General features: G+C 33.1%; 1 protein-coding gene and 3 long non-coding RNA genes across 4 annotated transcripts; all 4 read right to left on the bottom strand.

The window, feature by feature from the left end:
• Nucleotides 1–848: 848 nt before the first annotated feature.
• On the bottom strand, nucleotides 849–3,840 carry LOC139093287 (uncharacterized). The gene is made up of 3 exons (XR_011544675.1): nucleotides 3,462–3,840; nucleotides 2,710–2,940; nucleotides 849–2,040 (listed from the first exon to the last, which is right to left on the bottom strand). It is a non-coding gene; the product is annotated as an uncharacterized lncRNA (long non-coding RNA).
• Nucleotides 3,841–3,926: 86 nt separating this feature from the next.
• Nucleotides 3,927–5,525, bottom strand: LOC139093286 (uncharacterized). The gene is made up of 4 exons (XM_070643968.1): nucleotides 5,342–5,525; nucleotides 5,212–5,283; nucleotides 5,004–5,139; nucleotides 3,927–4,948 (listed from the first exon to the last, which is right to left on the bottom strand). Exons 1-4 carry the CDS (start codon nucleotides 5,519–5,521, stop codon nucleotides 4,815–4,817), a joined length of 522 nt encoding a protein of 173 aa, XP_070500069.1. The 5' UTR covers nucleotides 5,522–5,525; the 3' UTR covers nucleotides 3,927–4,814.
• A 6,591-nt stretch (nucleotides 5,526–12,116) lies between these two features.
• On the bottom strand, nucleotides 12,117–14,405 carry LOC139093356 (uncharacterized). Its single transcript, XR_011544678.1, has 3 exons — nucleotides 14,210–14,405; nucleotides 13,400–13,633; nucleotides 12,117–13,095 (listed from the first exon to the last, which is right to left on the bottom strand). It is a non-coding gene; the product is annotated as an uncharacterized lncRNA (long non-coding RNA).
• A 1,064-nt stretch (nucleotides 14,406–15,469) lies between these two features.
• LOC139093276 (uncharacterized) lies at nucleotides 15,470–17,902 on the bottom strand. Its single transcript, XR_011544674.1, has 3 exons — nucleotides 17,678–17,902; nucleotides 17,471–17,615; nucleotides 15,470–16,964 (listed from the first exon to the last, which is right to left on the bottom strand). It is a non-coding gene; the product is annotated as an uncharacterized lncRNA (long non-coding RNA).
• Nucleotides 17,903–18,499: the final 597 nt, after the last annotated feature.

The following is an 18,499-nucleotide window of genomic DNA, read 5'->3' as shown; positions in this document are numbered from 1 at the left end:
GCAAGCAAAAAAAGCTGAAAATGTTTGCATAGAATGAATAAGGGATTCTCCTATGTGTTTGTAGGAAATAAGTTTTTTTGGAAATATATTGCTATGCTTTATGAAATGACTTTATCAATTTCAGTTCGATTCCCTAAGCGAAAATCGATATGTGAATGAAATAATCGTGAAGAATGAAGAGTTCTTTTATTTACTTTATTTCACACTTCTCATCTTTATTGTATCTCAATCTTTGATTGGAATTTTTAGATGAATTCATCAAAGAATGATGATTTTTGAGAAAAAATCGATTATCCGACTAACTTATCAAGATTAAATTTGTCAGTTCTGTTGAGCTAAGAAGCTTGAAACTTATTTTATCTAAATTTTGCCACTTTTTAAAGAAGTTTAAAGCTTTAATACATAAAATTTGAACTATCCTGAGTGAATGATTCAAAATTAACTTTTTCAGGTGGAAAAATTTCGTTTAACCGACTTTAAATTGGAACTGTCTTAAGCTTTAAATTAAAAACAGCTTTAAGCCTCTTATCTCACCATTCCAGTCTACAGCTTCTGCTTTTCCATAGTAATTCCAAACAATAGCAAACATTCCCTACATATGCAGCAATAATCATCCTCAAAATGATAAGCAACAATTCGTAGGTCGTTGAAGCATCATCTGCACATACATATAAACACCATCCGTGAACATTTTATTAATGCTTTGTTGATGCTTTTATTTCATCCTTTACCTTCATTTCTGTTTTCATGGTGATGAAAAATACATGATTCAAAAAAGCTCGAGCAGTCAGGAAGAAATTTTGAAAAAAATTGCCACAATTTAATTACAAAATCACAACAGTATATCAGAAATTCTCGAAAATGTCAAGAGTCTCCATAATTATCACACAAAGCGTAATTACACGAATTTATGTTTTTTAAAAAAATAAGCGAAATTGAAAAATAATGTTAATTAAGTTTATTAATGTTCGGTATCACTGCTCCCATTTTTCCTCACTTGATTAACTCATCAATCACATAATTTACTGAATTTTAAAGTCTGCTGGATGAATAATAATATTGGGAAGGAGTTTTGAGGATGTCGGAGTGAGAAATGTCCTGAATTTGAATGTAACGGTTCTTTGATATTTGAATTTTGCATCAGCTTTTTGAAATTTGAATTCAAAAGCCTCGAATGATTTGAACTTAAATTTAACGGAATTTCAGAATTTGAATTTTTCAATCAGGCTTAATTTGAACTTAAATTCAAAATTTTAACGGATTCTAGATTACAATTTCAATTTATTCACCCCAAAAACAATTCATAATTATGTATATAAATCCACCATACTTTATTGTTCATTATTAACTCAATTAAATCTATTAAAACTGGATACAGAACAATTTGCTTTAAAAATTCACAAAAAGATATCCACAAATAAAATAACAAAAATGAGATGATGATCGCTAGATTGATGATACAATTTTCATTTCGCACAATATAATTTATAATGCAATCACTCAAATATAAATGAGAATGGCAAAGCAGGAACGCGACAGCAACAAAAAAAAAAAAACAAGAAAATTTGAATTGCAAAAATATTAAATTTAATGCAGCGAGGCACGATGGATGGAGGGTGGGTGGGAGATGATATAAGAAGAAAAAAAAATGTAATCAAAATAAATTTCATTCATTGATATTAAAATGTAAATTTTTTTTGCGTGTAACATTGCAAGTCTTGCCAATTTCCTTCCTTATGACCTAATTTTTAAGCACCTCTTAAATTCATGTAATGGAAGTGAGTGAACATTACGTTATCAGTGAAATGAAATTTTTTTTTCTTGATGTATTTCCTTCCTTGTGTCTTAAGACATGGGAATATCCTTGTGCTAGCACGAAGGAACATTAGCATGAAGATATGGAGCGGGAGGAGTATGTACAGCAGTACTGTTTGCGTGTATGCGTGTCTTATACCCTCAGGTACTGAAATCTCTTAAATGTATATGGCTCAATTTCCTCAATAAGTTCAAGTATTATGCTAAGTGAGAAGACGTTGTAGCCTGAAATGAAAAATATGAAGATGAGAATTATTATGGATGGAGAAGTTAAATTAGTATAAATTGCTTTTTTATTGATTTGTTGTAGTTAAAGACGCATTTCCTTGTTTAAATATTATCAGCTGTCGATTTTCATTACTATGTAATGCTGAGTAGAGAGCATATTGGAATAATGATGAGAATAACTTTGTTTGACAGATTTAACGGTCATTAGGGAATTTGAATTTTTTTGTTAAAAATTTTCCCCACCTCAAAAAGTTTTTCTTGAATTTTAAGAAAAATAGAAGGAATTGGAATTATTTATGAGTTTCTGTGGATAGAAAAAAGTGGCAAGAGTGTTGAAAATAAGTTTAATGACACAAAAACTCAAAACATTTAAAATTTGAACAATTTATGAACAAAAAGTGACAAAATTTCATCAAAAGCATAAAGTATGCAGTCAACGTGCTTGAAATATCGCTGAATGTAATGAAAATCACGATAATTAACAGAAACCGGAATTGCTAAGCAATCTCGAGATGGGAATTTTACATTTAATTTCCGCTTCAATATTCCAATTCCTTGAACTTTACAAGAAAATGCGCAAAAACCACCATCCAATCTCATTTTTAATTAAATTATACAACACGTGAAATGAAAAAAATATTTCCAAGAATCATTTCTCATCCTTACCTAAAAATAGCAACTCAAAAATAGGCGAAACACCAGCGGGATTTTTCTCAGTACCAGCAAGCTCTATCACAAGGTAAATAAATCGAATTATTTGAAGAAAGATAATTGAATATTTTGTCCACATCCAGGGTATAATGTACATTCGATCATGTAAACTTGAACCCACAAATAATGCCAGTGCCATCATTGATAAGATTGTGAGAATCAGTGTGAGAATAATTACTTGTTCCACTATCAATTTGAGAATGATTTTACATTTTTGTTATTATTTTGGTTTTGAAAGTTTTAACCGAGTGATGCATGACATTTTTGGGGAATTACTTTAAAGGTTGGACCTTAGATAACCTGACGATTTCTGAGATGCTTTGCGTTAATGCAGCGATATGACAGAATATCGGTCATGGACCATGGTATGTCACTTGAATAACTAGAACTTGTATTAGATGCACAGTCATTGCTTTGCGTATTGTATAAAGTTGTCATGAACAGTACAATCTGTTCGTCGTACGAGAGTTAACGATGAGACGTAAGATTGCCTTGATAGTCAATTTTAATTGCGAAATTAGAGATCCGACTCTAGTGCAGACACTTACCTGAACCAGACAACATTAGAGTAGCCAACACGGCTGGATTCATAGTATCTAGCTTGAAATTATCCAAAATTCTCGACAATTGACAGCATCTTTTTTCAAGCAACAATCAAAAATCCCCCAAAAAAGTCATGCATCACTCGGGAGATTCATTGAACTTACAATTGAGATAATTTTTAAGTGAGAAAAATGTGAAAACATAAAACAATAGCTCAATAAAGGCAATAAATTTGCCACTACAGCTCAAGGACAGGCACCCTTCTTGGTGTACAGCACGTCTCTCATCGTAATAAATCATCTTTTATGTCGCTTTTTTCTCTCTCTTCCTTCATACAAAGAAATCTGATTTATTTTCTATTACTCGAGACTCGAATAATATCAGAAGAAGATGCGAAGGATGAAGAATACAAAAAAAAAGTCGCTGCCTTTTTCACCCTTTGTGTTGTCTTCGTTGTCGTCGTTGTCGTCGGGAAATAAATTTGTTTTAAGCACAAAAAGCGAAAATCAATAAACTTAACTTTAACTCAACACTTTACGCGAAGCAATCGAATTTTGAACTAAAAAGGAACGACAAAATAAAAAAATCATATAATATATAAATATTGAGAGCATCGATGCTTGTCGAGAGTTTATAAATTGAAAAAATATTTTATTGATAACCTTTTAGGAAAACATGACATATATATATATAATGTATATGTGAGACGATGCATACATGTAAATTCTGGAATCTCTTGTTTCTTAAAGAGAGAAGTCGGAAACAGTTTGAGAATATCTGGTTTGAGAAGAAAAATTTCTTTAAAGCAGCAAACGACGATGAAAATTTTTCTGCACTTCTTCTTCCTCGCTTATTTTTTTATTGTAAATGTAATATTAAACGGTAAATTGAAAATGTTTCATTCATTGCATTTGGGAAAACAAAGACTGAACAGAAATGGAAAATAAAAATAAATGAAATTTTATTTGAAACATACAGTACCAAAAAAGAAGACGATTGGAGATAGTGAATATTTACTTAATAAAAAAGTGATTTGAACGCATTTTAAGTATATAAATGATCAGTAATTCGTTTCAGATTAAATTAAGTTTGAGAACAAGTTAAACGGATATTTAAGAATTGAATTTAATACTTTGTGTGATTTTTCTCCACTTCGAGAAGTTTTTTGCTATTATAACTAATAAAACTGATTAGGTGAAACTTATGGTTGATATATTTTGTTTGAAAAAAGTGGCAAGGATGTAAATAATTCATTTTGAAGCAGTTTTGCTTTAGATTGAAGGAAAAAATTGCAAAATTTGATTTTTTTGTAGGCTGCCGAGTGATTTTATAAAAAATTTGAAATTTTGCTGAGCAATCATTGATTTTTGAACAAATCTGAAGGTCAACGACCTAAGCAAGCTAAAATTCAATGTAATTATTCATCAACTTCCGCAAAACTGCATCAAAATGAATACATTATCAATCCACTACTTCCAAAGCACGTGCTACAAATAGAATAATCGATTAAATGCATCTCAATACGCCCCGAAATCAACACCAGTAAACTCTTCCACATTTGTTAAGCGCTCTCTTGTTACTCCTTGAATATGTCGATCATTAAGTTTCTTTAAGAAATAGATAACAAACAGCAATCCCAAAACGCTGACGCCTGAAAAAGACGAGACATAAAGAAATATACCACAGGATAAAGTAAGGTGGCTTACCGATATCAGCCCACATTATTAATGGAACAACGTTCAATGGCAATGGTTCACCATAAAATGGTGTAAAGAAGAGAAGAAAATCGACGAGATGATAAACTGATAGAACGATCCAAGCAAGTACCCACACCCTTTTCATCTGATGTTTATGAGGAGAACAATATAATTAATTATATCCACAAAAGCCTCAACGATTTGTTAATAGACTCACCGCAGCTGCTCCAAAAATTAGACATATACAGAATACTAGATCCATTGAGTAAACGCATAGTTCAGTTATTATCTAGAATTAAGGAAATTTTGAATAAATTGGTCCACGATTTAGGTTCTGCTGCACGTACCGCTACACAATGTGGCTTTCCAAAGTCACTTAAACATCCAATATTCTCAAAACTTTCATACAATTTCAATCGTTCATAGCGCTCATAGAACTCAATGAATATGTGAATTATATCCCAAATTGCAACACAAATTGCGCAGAAAATTAAATTAATTTGATATCCAAAAACCTCCGAATACATTTTAACTCCTCCAATGCTATATCTAAACTGGATAAATAGACTTTTCATTTTTTTTACATGCTTGTAATCTGCTTTCGTTTTATTTCAAAAAAATAATAGTTTTATCACAGAAAAAAAATTATCCAGTTTCAAATAGCAGATGCTAAATCGAATCGAACAGAAGTCGAGCGGATTAAGATATTAATCTGACGATTTTGATGGAAATAGACCTACTTGTTACATTATTTTGTGGCAATAGACTTGTCATGCTGTGCAGTTTTCCTTAGTTGCATGTTTTATGAGAATTTAGTGACGTAAATCACCCAACTTACTTACTTATTGGAACCATGCTCCGACAATTTCGAAACTTTTGCTGTATCTCTGCAAGCCAGGTTTCGCAAACATAAAGCAGTACTTCAAGGCTTTGCTAATGCTGGTGGATCTCTCGATATTTGAGAGCTTCGAAAATGCCTCCTATCGTTAAAGACCAAACGATCCCTCTTGGCTTGCCACTCGTCGCAGACTGCATTACTTTATCCATAACCACTATAAAGAATATTAGTGATAACAAATCACCAAAGCATCAACCAAACTTAATGAATATCCACTAAAAATTCATAAAAAATTCAAACATTCACAAAATGAAAACAGCTGCACTTCCATTATCTTACAGAATAGTCTTAAATAATATTTATTCTTCTACTAACTAATTTACATTAGCTTCTTCATCCTTCAATAAATTTGTATTTTCACTATCTCCTTCTCTCATCTCATAATATAGCTGCCAAATGAGTAATAAGCTGTAGATTAGGATCACTGAAAAAATGATGCATTAATTAGTGGAAGATATATAGGAATTAAAATATGGCAGTCGGTCATATTTGATGATATTAGGTGTATTCAGGTACATTAAGGTCTGGAGTTTTGTGACATTTCGTCCGAAACTATAATTGGAAGAAATATCAAGTGACTGGTAACAGAGGTGATCGTGATCAAAGTGCTCCGTCTTTACCTTCATGTACTTACTCTTTGAATAGCTGGAACCCTTAATAATAGGGGCACAACAGAGACCAAGTCTGAATTTAAACGGGAACCTAAATCAAATCCACAATTCTAAGCAAGCCTATAGCAAGGATACCTTCGTATAGACTTACCAAGATTTTCATTAACTAAATAAAGCTACTTAAAGCTAGAAACTAAAGAAACCGATAATCCCATTCGAATATCAATTCAGACAGACAGTTGATCACAAATAAGCTTAAAACACCTTTTCAAAATCATTGTAACAAAGTATATCCAAGTTAGCACTGGATAATACATTTGTCACTTGATATAATTGCCAATCTCCATCCTCATTTTCACTCCAATATTTATTTTTTTTTCCAGCATGTCACTAAGATTTTTCTATCATATCCTACAAAAAAAAAATAAGAAGTTTCTTCTACTTACAGCATCCAATTACTTCCATGCCAAAGAAAAATTGCTCATTGGGTTTGACGTAGAGAATCATTCCACAGAAGAGTGACATAAGGAAAATCCTAACAAATGCGACAACCATCCAATAAAGCAGCAGTGATTTATTCATCTTAAGTGGAAAATAAATTTGAAAAAATAAATTCTTTAAAGCCTTTAAAAAATTGGATGAAAAAGTTCATACTTGAATAATTCCATGGAAAAGGATTATAACACAAATCATGGCAATTGAGAAGACTCCAATGGATATCATTATGATTGAAAAATCATCTGAAATAGTTCCAAAAAAAATTAATTCATTTCCTTAACACAAATTGTTCCATTCATACCCGAAAAGTGTTTCCATCGTAGAAGAATTTGGGAAATCATTGAGATAATATCCAACAAACCCACAGCAATTCCAGCTTTTACCAAACTTAAATCACAACCACAACAACTTCCAAATAACATTTTTCTTGCTTTAATTTATTCTTTCCAACAAAATCTCTTTCACTTTGGTTGATATTAAGCACTTAGCATCAAGATCTTATTTGTCTCAAGCTACACACAAAACTGAAATTGAAATTGAGTTTGTGAATTTTTTTCTTCTTCCTTCACATGATGTGCCTCTATTCTTGTTATCAAATTTCATGATTCATGTGTGTAATCGGCAGGCAAGGAGCAGGAAAAGAAAGTGATTGTCAAGGGATGAACAATCTTGACAGGATTTCTTTTATGGCTTCTATGATGAATTGAATTTATGAGACTTAATTTGCATGTCATGCATAATTTAGGTAGATCTAATCAGTTATGCTTCTGAGAGATAAAGCTGACGAAATCTAGTTTTATCTTACTTAAGGGAGAAGAGAGGAGGCGGGGCTTATGAGTGACTCATTTATGATATTTGACTAAGATATGCATAATCCATATGCATTTTGCTTAGAAAATCATGTCAGATGCAGCTTGAACTAGTTGCTCGACAGGTTAACAGGTGTGCATGTTGGAGGTCAGGTCAAATTTATTTTTGGTCACAGTATTTCTTTACAGGCAACAAGTCAAGTCGACTAGAATTCAAAAAATAACCAGTGCAGCATACGCCAATGCTTACTCTACCAAATAGCCGGTCTGATATTTAAGACTTTGAATCGATTAACCGACTTGTGCTACTCAGGTCTGATTCAGTGCCTAAAATAAAAAAGTCGATTAATCAATCGTGACTCTGGCTTGCTGCTGTGTTTAAACCAAATCTAGGACCAATTCAGAGTCACGTCCAAGAAACTAATGCGATTTACCATTGAATAATGATTTCTACGAATTGACAGATGATCTTGAAGGATAGAACCAACTTTAAACATTCTCTCCTCGTGGCAATGAGTTCACGTGAACCACAGCCAAAGAAGTAAGTCAGTAAGGCTTCCAATACCATTTGTACATTCCTCAAAATACCCTAATTAATGAATTCAATAGCAGCATTTAAAAATATCCTCAAAATAGCTTTTTGTACAGCAAAATTATGTAAAAAAACAGCAATCAAATTTTTATCATTCAATTGTGCTGTGTGACTTGATATTTTGTTTCAAAACAACCCTTTTGGATATGAAAAGGACCAGCAAAAAAAAAAAGTTTAATTAATTTCCAAGAAAGAAAAAAAATTCAAAATTTCATCATGATTCTGTGCATATCTCCTTACATTTGAGCGAGCATCAACATGAACCCTTTCTGTTACTTCTCAGAACATTTTTAAATAGACATTAAGTCCTCAGCTTGTACAAGATGAGAGAAAAAAAACAGTAAACGTAAGCATAATTTCTGTCTGAAAAGTTTATGAAAAAGGACGATGATATTAAATGATAAGAATTCAACTAAATGCGCATAAAAAAGTTTATTATCAGTTCCAAAATATCTCATCGACATAACTATAACAATAACTGAGATGTCAACATTGAGGAATTCTGTGTGTGAATCATTGAATAATAACAAATATGTCAGCTATTTCGGCTGTAACATTCCATGTAAATAACTTTATTTTACGAGCCTATATTACATGAAGAAGCATAAATAAGAAGAAGAAGCGCGTGTTTATTGTTATTGGACTTACCGAAATTGAATTTGATTTGAGAATGTTGAGATTTTGAGGATTGGTGTGGGTGGAAATTTGAACATGAATTGTATCTGGATACAACTAGAACTGCCGCTTTCAGTGCTTTGCATCAACATAACCTCAATTCCTGTCGAAACTCACTAATATAGATCGAATAAAATTAGTCCTCAATACTTACTGTCTACTAATCTTAACCAGTTAAATCCCATAAAATATGCAATCCAATTTAAATTTTCTCATTCAATAAGTGCGACATCTAGACAATAATCAAATTGTTTACTAAATTATTGACTACCCTGCTTATTTATACAGTAAACATAAGACGTCATTAGATGGAAATACAATGATGCAACATAAATATTGGATTAAATAATTTATTTAGGTATATTGATCAAAATCTCATTTAAATTTATCACATACATAGTCTCGACTATCAAGAGTATCAAAAGTTTTGGATGATGTTTCTGAAGAGTCGTTCATTTACGGGCCTCGTTCATTTATTAAGTAGGCATACTTGGAATGATGGGATAGTCAAAATATTGATTATTTGCGTTATGTAATAAGTGAACGACTTTGATTATGTAACAGACATGGTTACAGCATTAACCAGTGGTGGACAACCTTGTATACTTTACGGTACATATTGATGGTAAGCCTTGGCTGAGTCAATACTGTTCATGTAGAGTTTCCAGAATTCCCGTTCCCGTGAAATTTCGAGAATCGCGAACTGGAATTCCCGGTTTTGGAAACCCTAGATTCATAGCATTTCCAGAGTGCCGCGGTACATAGGTTGTCCACCACTGGCTTGAAATAAGTGTAAAATGAAATTTTTCGCATGGACAATTTGCAACAATTGTGGGAAGTGTGGAGGTGACGTAACAAGTGAACGACCTCAGACAACTTTAATTTCAAAATTTAATAGGAATGTCTGTTGCAGAAGTAATTATTTCAGTAATAATGCAAAGTTAATGACAGATTATTCATTAAAAGGATTAATGATATTAAATTTTGCATTAAAGCTGAAACCCAACGAGCCACAATGTTGATGCGTTGGATGGTATGTGAAATACATAATATTAATTTTTGAAATATTCACAGCAATAAAGCATAGTCGTTTGAAAATGATGTCCAACTTTGGTCGAAGTTTGACTCCGAAACTGACCAAATGTCTCGTGGTTTCCCTTAATACCGCTAAATACACCGAGTTAAGCACTTTAAAGAATATAAAAAAGCCTATCCAAAACCCTTCGTTTGAAAGGTGGCAGCCCTTAATCGGACCAGGAATGGTAAGGTTTACAACACTGGTATTAACAGTTAAGTAACAAGTGAACGTCTCCTTGTACCCACATTTTGCAATTTGGAGCTTGATATTAAATTCTGGAAATAATTTTATGATTTCTAATTTACCGATGTGTTTAGACACGATATGATGAGCCAGACATATGACCCAAAGATGAAAAGTGTCTGCTATGCTGCGAACCAGAACGTCAACATATAAAATCCAATCATAACCCCATTAAAAGCACAACAATAAATGTGAACATCAACAATAAATAAAATTCATTTTAAAAAAAGCTCTGAAAATATTTTTCCATGTACATTTCCAGCTCTACAGACGTAAGCTTTGAACTGTGAAATGATCAAAATAATGTTCTATTTAAAGACTGTCTCGTTCTGCTCATGTCGTTATGTAATTTTTTTTCAAAAATTAAATAAAAATGATAATGATGATTCATTGCTTCTTTTGTGAGTCACATACAATAAATTTATGAATTTTATGCTCACGAGTTTGCCATTATCGTGGGACTCTATGAGGAAACAGAAATACTCGTTCTTATCGAGTCTCTTAAGCGCAGTTTTTCATACAAAATTATCATTTTTCATGCATTTTTCACTTTTTTATGGTGCGGTTAGCAAGATTTTGCAACCAGACGAACAATATATTTGAGGAATCAAGCTCCAGCGGGTAAGCCAAGGTTAACTTGGTAAATGCTTGAGGGATCAAGATCCAGCGGGTAAGCCAAGCTTCGCTTTGCAAATGTTTGAGGAATCAGGCTCCGGCGGGTAATGAACAAAGTGTACTATTAAGCTACACTTCCTTTGAAAAATGCGCTAAAAACATTGATAAGAATATTTTCAAGGTTCTTTCATAAAAAGCATCGAAATGGGATACAAATGTAAATTACACAGTAACAATTTTAAAAATAAATGACATGAAAGCTCATGTTGAGTTTTTTGAGGGGCTGTTCATAAATGATGTGCATAGACAGATCTGGATAATAGTTTCCTTTTTGGGGTAATTACTTACTTACTGCAATCATGTTCTCGTATGTGGAGCTTACTTACTTCCTTGGCTAGGGCACACGGGGGTCCATTGTCGCGTTAAAAGAACGTCTGTAGACAGCTCCATCTTTCGATTACTTCTGCCTATTTGGGATATTGAGAACTCAAGCGTTCTTATCAACACAACCAATTCAGGACATTTTCGTAGAGCTTAGATTACAAGAAAAGGCTTTCCATCCGGCTCTGTCAGTTTTTTTGTACAAATTATATGTCCGCAGACGGTGACTTATTGGTGCCCTAGTTACCACGTTGTGTTGTTCAGAAACGAGGCTCTTTTTAATAACGTCTGTGTCCTAAATGTCCTTTAAATTGACATTATTCATTCTGTCATCTTCAAGGTATCCAATAAATTCATCCAAGCCTGATCTTCTGAGAAGGTTTTCGAATTTGAATCAATGGAACATAATCTAATTACACTATAGCACCAAAAATTTGGATGCATACATGAGCATCGATCATTTTGGTACAATAAACATTATTTTCTCTTGCCGACATAATCTGTCTGCATTTCATAGACGAATAAATTTTCAAGTTTTTCCTCTTCGACATCATCTATATGTCCAATTAATCCACAAATAGATTCACAAACAATAAACAATGTTGCGTGAGGTCAGTAATCTCGTGACACTGTAAACAATCACACATTGAAACAATTTTTTTTTTTTTTGATAATTTATTCTCTTTTTCATCTTATCGACTTTAATGATGCACTCAGTGGAGGACATTATAAACATTTAGATTTTATTATTTGATATTTACAATACATACATGCACAGCTATAAAAATACTCGTGAGTTTAAAAATAAATCTCAATTGACATTTTGTTATTTTTGTGTTTTTTGCGCTACTTTTTTGTAGATAGATGGGTGGGAGAGTTTATTGGATTGTTGGTTTGTCTGAATATTTTTGTGGGTAGCTTAGGGATTGCTAATCTTTAATCTTCACTCAAGTTACTAATGGATATAAATTCATGGGTCGACAGTTCATATACTCGAATAATACAAGTCGGTTAATTGATCTAAATTGCGGCACCAAACAACCGTGACTCTGGCTTGGTACTGGATCTAAGCAGAATCCGACACCATGCTAATTCATTCCGATCTGGGTCTGGGTTTGTGATCGATTAATCCAGTGTTGTGCCACAGTACACTTTGGTGGTGTCAAGGCTTGCATATTCCTTGCGCATACCACATTCAGTTCATAGCGTTTCCAAGAAACAAGAAGCACACTAGTTAGCCACGGCATACGGTTTTGGCACACTGGATTAACCGATTTGTACTGTTTGGCATAGATATCGTCATTTAATGACCATTTAAGCTATGGAATCAATATTCATGCAATGCTAAGCCAAATGACTATTTCCAATTGTAGACTAGTCCTTAGTCTCAATTATAGACTAGTCATTAGTGTTCACTGAAGCCTTGTTACTAACATTAATAGCCTGTTTAAGAGTAGAGAAGTGACTCATTCCCTCCGCTCCAAAAAATGCGCTTAAAACACTCCATTAGTCTACAAATATTATCTTACTTTTTATCTTTATAATACGTTAATAATCTTATGACTATAAATCATCGTTATCATCGCTGTCATCACGATAATCATCATCACACTTCATTTTCAAGTCTCGAGAAATTCTGATCTCGATACTTTAGCTGCCTGTATAAGTTAGACACGAGACAGAAGCTTGTGATAAGAACCACTGAAACGATAAAATAATAAATATATTAAGCATGTAGAATCGAAGGTAAGTGTATAAAGCGCATTTTTGAAACATTTAAGGTAAATTTGTGGATATTGTGGTTAATGTTCGAATGATGGCAACAAGTAAAGGGTTAAAGACCCTTCAATCAATATCCAACTACCAATTAACATCAATCCACAATATTAAATGCCGGTATGTTAACCGACAAGAGCTCAGATGTTCCAAAAATGTAATTCAAAACTCAAAAGTACAGGAAAACATCTGAACAAGAAGCAAAAGACACAAATTGTGGTCAACTAACCATAATCAAGAACTTCCAATGTCGTATAGACAATTTCATAAGGCGATGATTCCAATATGTGATAATAAAATATTTCTAATATCAACAGAGACTGTAGAACGATCCTAATAACGGCAACACATATCCAATAAATTAATAGATGTCGATTAAGCTTGAATGCACCATGAATCAATAATATTGCTGCCATAATGCCAATTGAGAAGCATGAGAGATAAACCATTTGTTGCGTTTGCACTGAAACGGAAAGTGAAGCTAATTGATTGCAATTAAAAATTATATTATGAACGTTTATCTACGTTCAGTTTACGATTTGATAGAATATTTCAATGATTTGCTAGCTTGTTGAAATATTTTTTAATTTTTTTATGTCTCCCAGGGTTGGGAATTTGTTTTGATTGATTTATATTGGAGACACTTGAAGATGGCATTTATTGCAGTATCTTATCATGTGTTGTTAAGTTGATGTTGATAGATTCTCTAGTATTTAATAGCTTTTTTGAATTAGGACATGATTAGCGGCTAGTTTATTGATTTATTGTCGATTGTAACTAAAGTTAATGGACTATTGAGTTGAACTTCAAGGCTCAATTTTAACTCGTGGTATGTAATCAGAAGTAAAGCCAGAGACTCTACATGATTTCAAACCAGAACTTGATCATTGGTCGGGATAAATATTTTTGAATTTTTGGAGGTACTAAAAAATTATCCCATTAGATCCAGACCTAAATATCACTATTAATCACATCCCAAACCTCATATTCCCAACCCTGCACTTAAATTATTTTTCACAAACCTCAACAAAATACGTACTTTGTGAGAAAAATTCAATTTCGAGAACAATTAACGTTATTGTGCCAAATATATCATAAGTGCCGATAAATAATGCTGCCTTAATTAAATTTAAATTGATTCCGCATACATTTTTGTACAACATTTTCGCTTTATTTTATTTTATTTTATTTATTCCGCAAACGAAAAACAGGAATCGATCTTTTCGCACTATCACCTTAACTAAGACTAAGGTCGATTTACTTTGCGATACACAACCAGAAATAAATAATGAATTTAGAATGCTTATCGCATATTATTTGTGTGTGAAGATAAGATGATGATCATACATGCATGAGAAATTTATCTCTCGAAAAAATTCAATATGTTTGTCACATAGATAACACAATGAAATTGGATCATGTGCAGGACGTTCAAGAGCTTGTGAATGTGAAAGTTTTTCGTAATTTTCGAATTAATCTTTTCGTCGTCTTTTGTTGAATTTAGTATTTGTATTGATGTTTATTGCTGTATAATTTTCGTCGGCTGTTTGGCATTGTCGGGACTTTATTTGTGAATTGGATTGTGTAAGTCGCTTAGTGCAGTGGTGGGCAACCTTTCAATTTTTGCGACACTCCTTGGTGGAAACCGCACAGGGCATACGTTTCATGACATTTTGTCAGCACACTAGTGTGTCGCGGCACATATGTTGCCCACCACTGCCTTATTGTCTGAATTAAGAGGCTGATCAAATTCATTACTTAAACAGCAGCTTCTGCCTCTCCCTCTAAATGACTCCCTGCCATACTCAACGAGCCCAACCTCCTAGTACAGAATTATTCACACAAATATATGCATTTAACTACACTACATAGGTCGTGTGCCAAGAAATGCTCGAGTGGACTCGAATATAAGCAATTTGATAAAAACTGACACACAAATTGACTATCAGCTATTGTGGATGAAACGTGTGCAAGATTAAAAAATTATAATCTTCTTATAAATACAATCAGTTAAATGGTTGGAGCTACTGTAATTTCAAGGGGGTTTTGAGTATCATTGGGGATTAAGGTGTCCAAAAGCTGAATTAAGTGTTATGAATTATGAGTAATGGCTGATATATTTGATTAAGATCTTAGATAACATGTTTATCTGCAATACAACCTCAATTTAACCTATGATTCACACCAAACTTCCCTAAAAAGTTATTAAAATGCTGACAAGCCTGTCGCGACACAACATAAATAATTATAGCATGTCTGTAAACGTAGAGCAACAAATTTAAATAATTTTAATAATTAATTTATTTATATCGCAATTAAAGCACTTTATTAATTTATCTGCTATAATCATGCTACTTTACATCATCAGAAAATTTAACATTGAATAAATATAATAATTTTAATTAATTTAAATTTTGTAAGACTTAACGTCAATTGAGTTAATTAACATTATATAGATTTCTATGGAATATGCAAGGTGTTTTGGGTTAATGTGTGAAGGTTTAGGTGAAGCCTTGCAGAAGCTTTGAATTTTCAGGGTGCAAAGCTAAACAGTCACTTTGTCTCTCAGGGTACAAAGCTATGCAGTCACTTTGTCTTTCTTGGGGTACAAAGCTATGGAGTCACTGGGGAATCAATTTGTCCCTCGGGGTACAAAGCTAAGCAGTGACTTTGTCTCTTGAGGGTACTAAACTATGCAGTCACTATTGTCTCTCGTGGTTCGAAGCTAAGCAGTCACTATTGTCTCTTGGAGTACGAAGCTATGCAATCCCTTTGTCTCACAGGGTACACAGCTATGCAGTCACTATTGTCTCTCGTGGTGCGAAGTTAAGCAGTTCCTTTATGTCTAAAGGCTCCACACCAAAGAAGCTCCTTACTATTTCAATCTATAAAACTATAAAACCAGAGTCTCCATTAAAACATCCGTTTCCAAGCTATAACATCAACAATTCACACCACATTAGCTTTTCATAACTTTTAATGAACATTTAGCAGCTGATCTGATTTCTCGAAACTATTTTTATCTTTCGACTTCCCTCATCTAACATAAATTATGTACTTTAATCTCATCATTCAATAAAAAGAAGCAAGTCAAGTTCAAGGCTGATTCATCATCATTTATCATCGTTTCCAGACTCATTTAAAGGAATCGATGTCAACTTTTTTTCTTTTCTTTTTCTCTTCTAAATGTGCTTTGATCGTGATTTTGTGCCTTCCATCCGATTTCGCAAAAGTTTCTCGTTTCTGTTAATTCATCGACTAACTGTGTGGATGCGTGGGATTAAGCTGATAAGGAAAAAAAGTTTGCGAGAGAATGACAGAACTTTTGAGCACGTTACTTCCTCTCTCGCTGGCATTTTGTTGCCTTTTGCTTTAGTCTCTTGAAATGTATTATATTCTTCCTTAAAAGAGATTTGTCAGGCTTGGCATTTCCGTTATATAGATCCACAATGTTGACCGTATTGTACAGTCGAGTGTTCCAAAACAATACCTTCAAGGATCCCAAATGTCTCACATTTTCAGCTTCATTTCCATTCAATTTCGTCACTAACTCTCCAAATCCCATAATACCCCCCAACGCAAAATTCCTTCAATATAACCATAAATAAATCCAACAAAATCTCCCCAAGGGTTGTTCTACTTTTACATCAATCACAGCCATTCATTCATTTCATTTCTAGGATTAATTTAGTATTTGAGGTATTGGGTGTTGAATTTCATTGCCTTCGATGCTTTCTCATCAATCAAGGCATTGTTAAGACGGCAAATGATGTAAAATGAAATCATATCGAAGGCTATCATGGGAAATGGGATAGAAGAAAATAGAATTGAATTAAAAATGAGTTTAATGATTTTGTAACTTGGTGATTTGAGCGCATTTTGGTGGGATGATGGGTTGATCATTGGGTGAGCACTTGGACTTGATGATTTTCTAGTCAATGGATATAATCTAAAAGAAGGTTTAAGTGTGCTTTGTGTCACGCCCCCTAACAGCCCCAAGTAGCTCAGTGGTAGAAGCATGCAACCGAGGAGGGTTCGAATCCTACTTGGGCTATATTATAAGGAAGTGATCTTGCTTCTCTTGAACCTTAGTAAGGTTCCGAACATAGCTATCTCCCGACAATCTTCCCATCTTAAGCCCTTGTTCAAACCAAAGTTTCATCAAGCATATGATCAACAGATACACAGCAAATTACCCATAATCCTAATTTATCACCTTCCATAGCTAATTATCCACAATATCAACTCTAGTCACCAAATGAGAACTGGTAATTTCAAACGAAATTCAACATAAACTTACACAATTCAACCGACTTGTAGATCCTCAACTCTTCGCTATATTCATCTCGTTTGGAACTGAATCGAATTAAATATTGATAACCAAATTGAAACATAATCAATATCGCATGAAAGACAAGCCATAATCCCACATATGATTGCTTCGACTATAATAAAATTTATTGTTGATTAATTAACAAGATTTTATAATAAATTTAAAACTTTTTACCTTAATTACACCATAGAACAAGAGAAGCAAGAAAATCAGCAAACAAAGGATGAATATTAATTCCATATATTGAAATATGCATGAATATTCACAATCATCATCATCGTTGTTGAGTATAATGTCAAGTAGCTTGTATACATAATAAGAGAAGTGAGCAACTTTCAACACGGAATAGAATATTGTGAAGCCAATTAGGAAACTTCCGATTTTATTCCTCATTCTTTGAGATTTTTATGAATACTGATGATGAAAATATTTCACATTATTTTAATCTATAACGATTTTGTTTCCTACTGATGATGACTTTATGTGAGTAATAAAGATTGAGACAAGTTCTCATTGACTGTTTATTGATAGGCGGAGACGATGTAATGATAATGTCATGAGAATGTGATAGAGAGGGTATCAAGAGAGGCATTTAACTATATTGAGGCTGAGTTGAATGTAATCTAGCTGAATTCAGCTGTATATGGCTGAATTCAGCCAAATATGGCTGTACTGAGTATAACATAGCTGAATTGAACTAATTGCTGCTAGATTGAACTTAATTAGGCTGTATGATGATTGATTCAGCTAAATTTGGCTGAGTTGACCCAAATATGGCTGAAGTCAGCAAGATACGGCTGTATATTTAGACCAATTCAGCAAAATATTTTTGTATTCAGCACAATATGACTATATTTAGACCGATTCAGCAAAATATGGCTGTATTCAGCACAGCAAGGCTATTTTTAGACCAATTCAGCACACTATGGTTATATTAAAACCAATTCAGCAAAATATGGCTTTATTCAGCACTATATGGCTATATTTAGACCAATT

Source organism: Chironomus tepperi, unplaced genomic scaffold, assembly GCF_022539635.2.
Source record: "Chironomus tepperi strain 1889 unplaced genomic scaffold, CSIRO-AGI_Ctep_v1 contig_335, whole genome shotgun sequence".
NCBI classification, from domain to species: domain Eukaryota; kingdom Metazoa; phylum Arthropoda; class Insecta; order Diptera; family Chironomidae; genus Chironomus; species Chironomus tepperi.
Note: the sequence above shows the minus strand (reverse complement) of the source record. Positions and strands in the feature narration are given on the sequence as shown.

Excerpts from the sequence above, each read along its gene's own strand:
- LOC139093286 (XM_070643968.1), bottom strand. The coding sequence starts at position 5,521 with ATGTATTCGGAGGTTTTTGGATATCAAATTAATTTAATTTTCTGCGCA. Across the intron at positions 5,284-5,341 it reads GAAAGCCACATTGTGTAGCG|ATAATAACTGAACTATGCGT; the intron begins GTACGTGCAGCA and ends CCTTAATTCTAG. Across the intron at positions 5,140-5,211 it reads TAATTTTTGGAGCAGCTGCG|ATGAAAAGGGTGTGGGTACT; the intron begins GTGAGTCTATTA and ends CATAAACATCAG.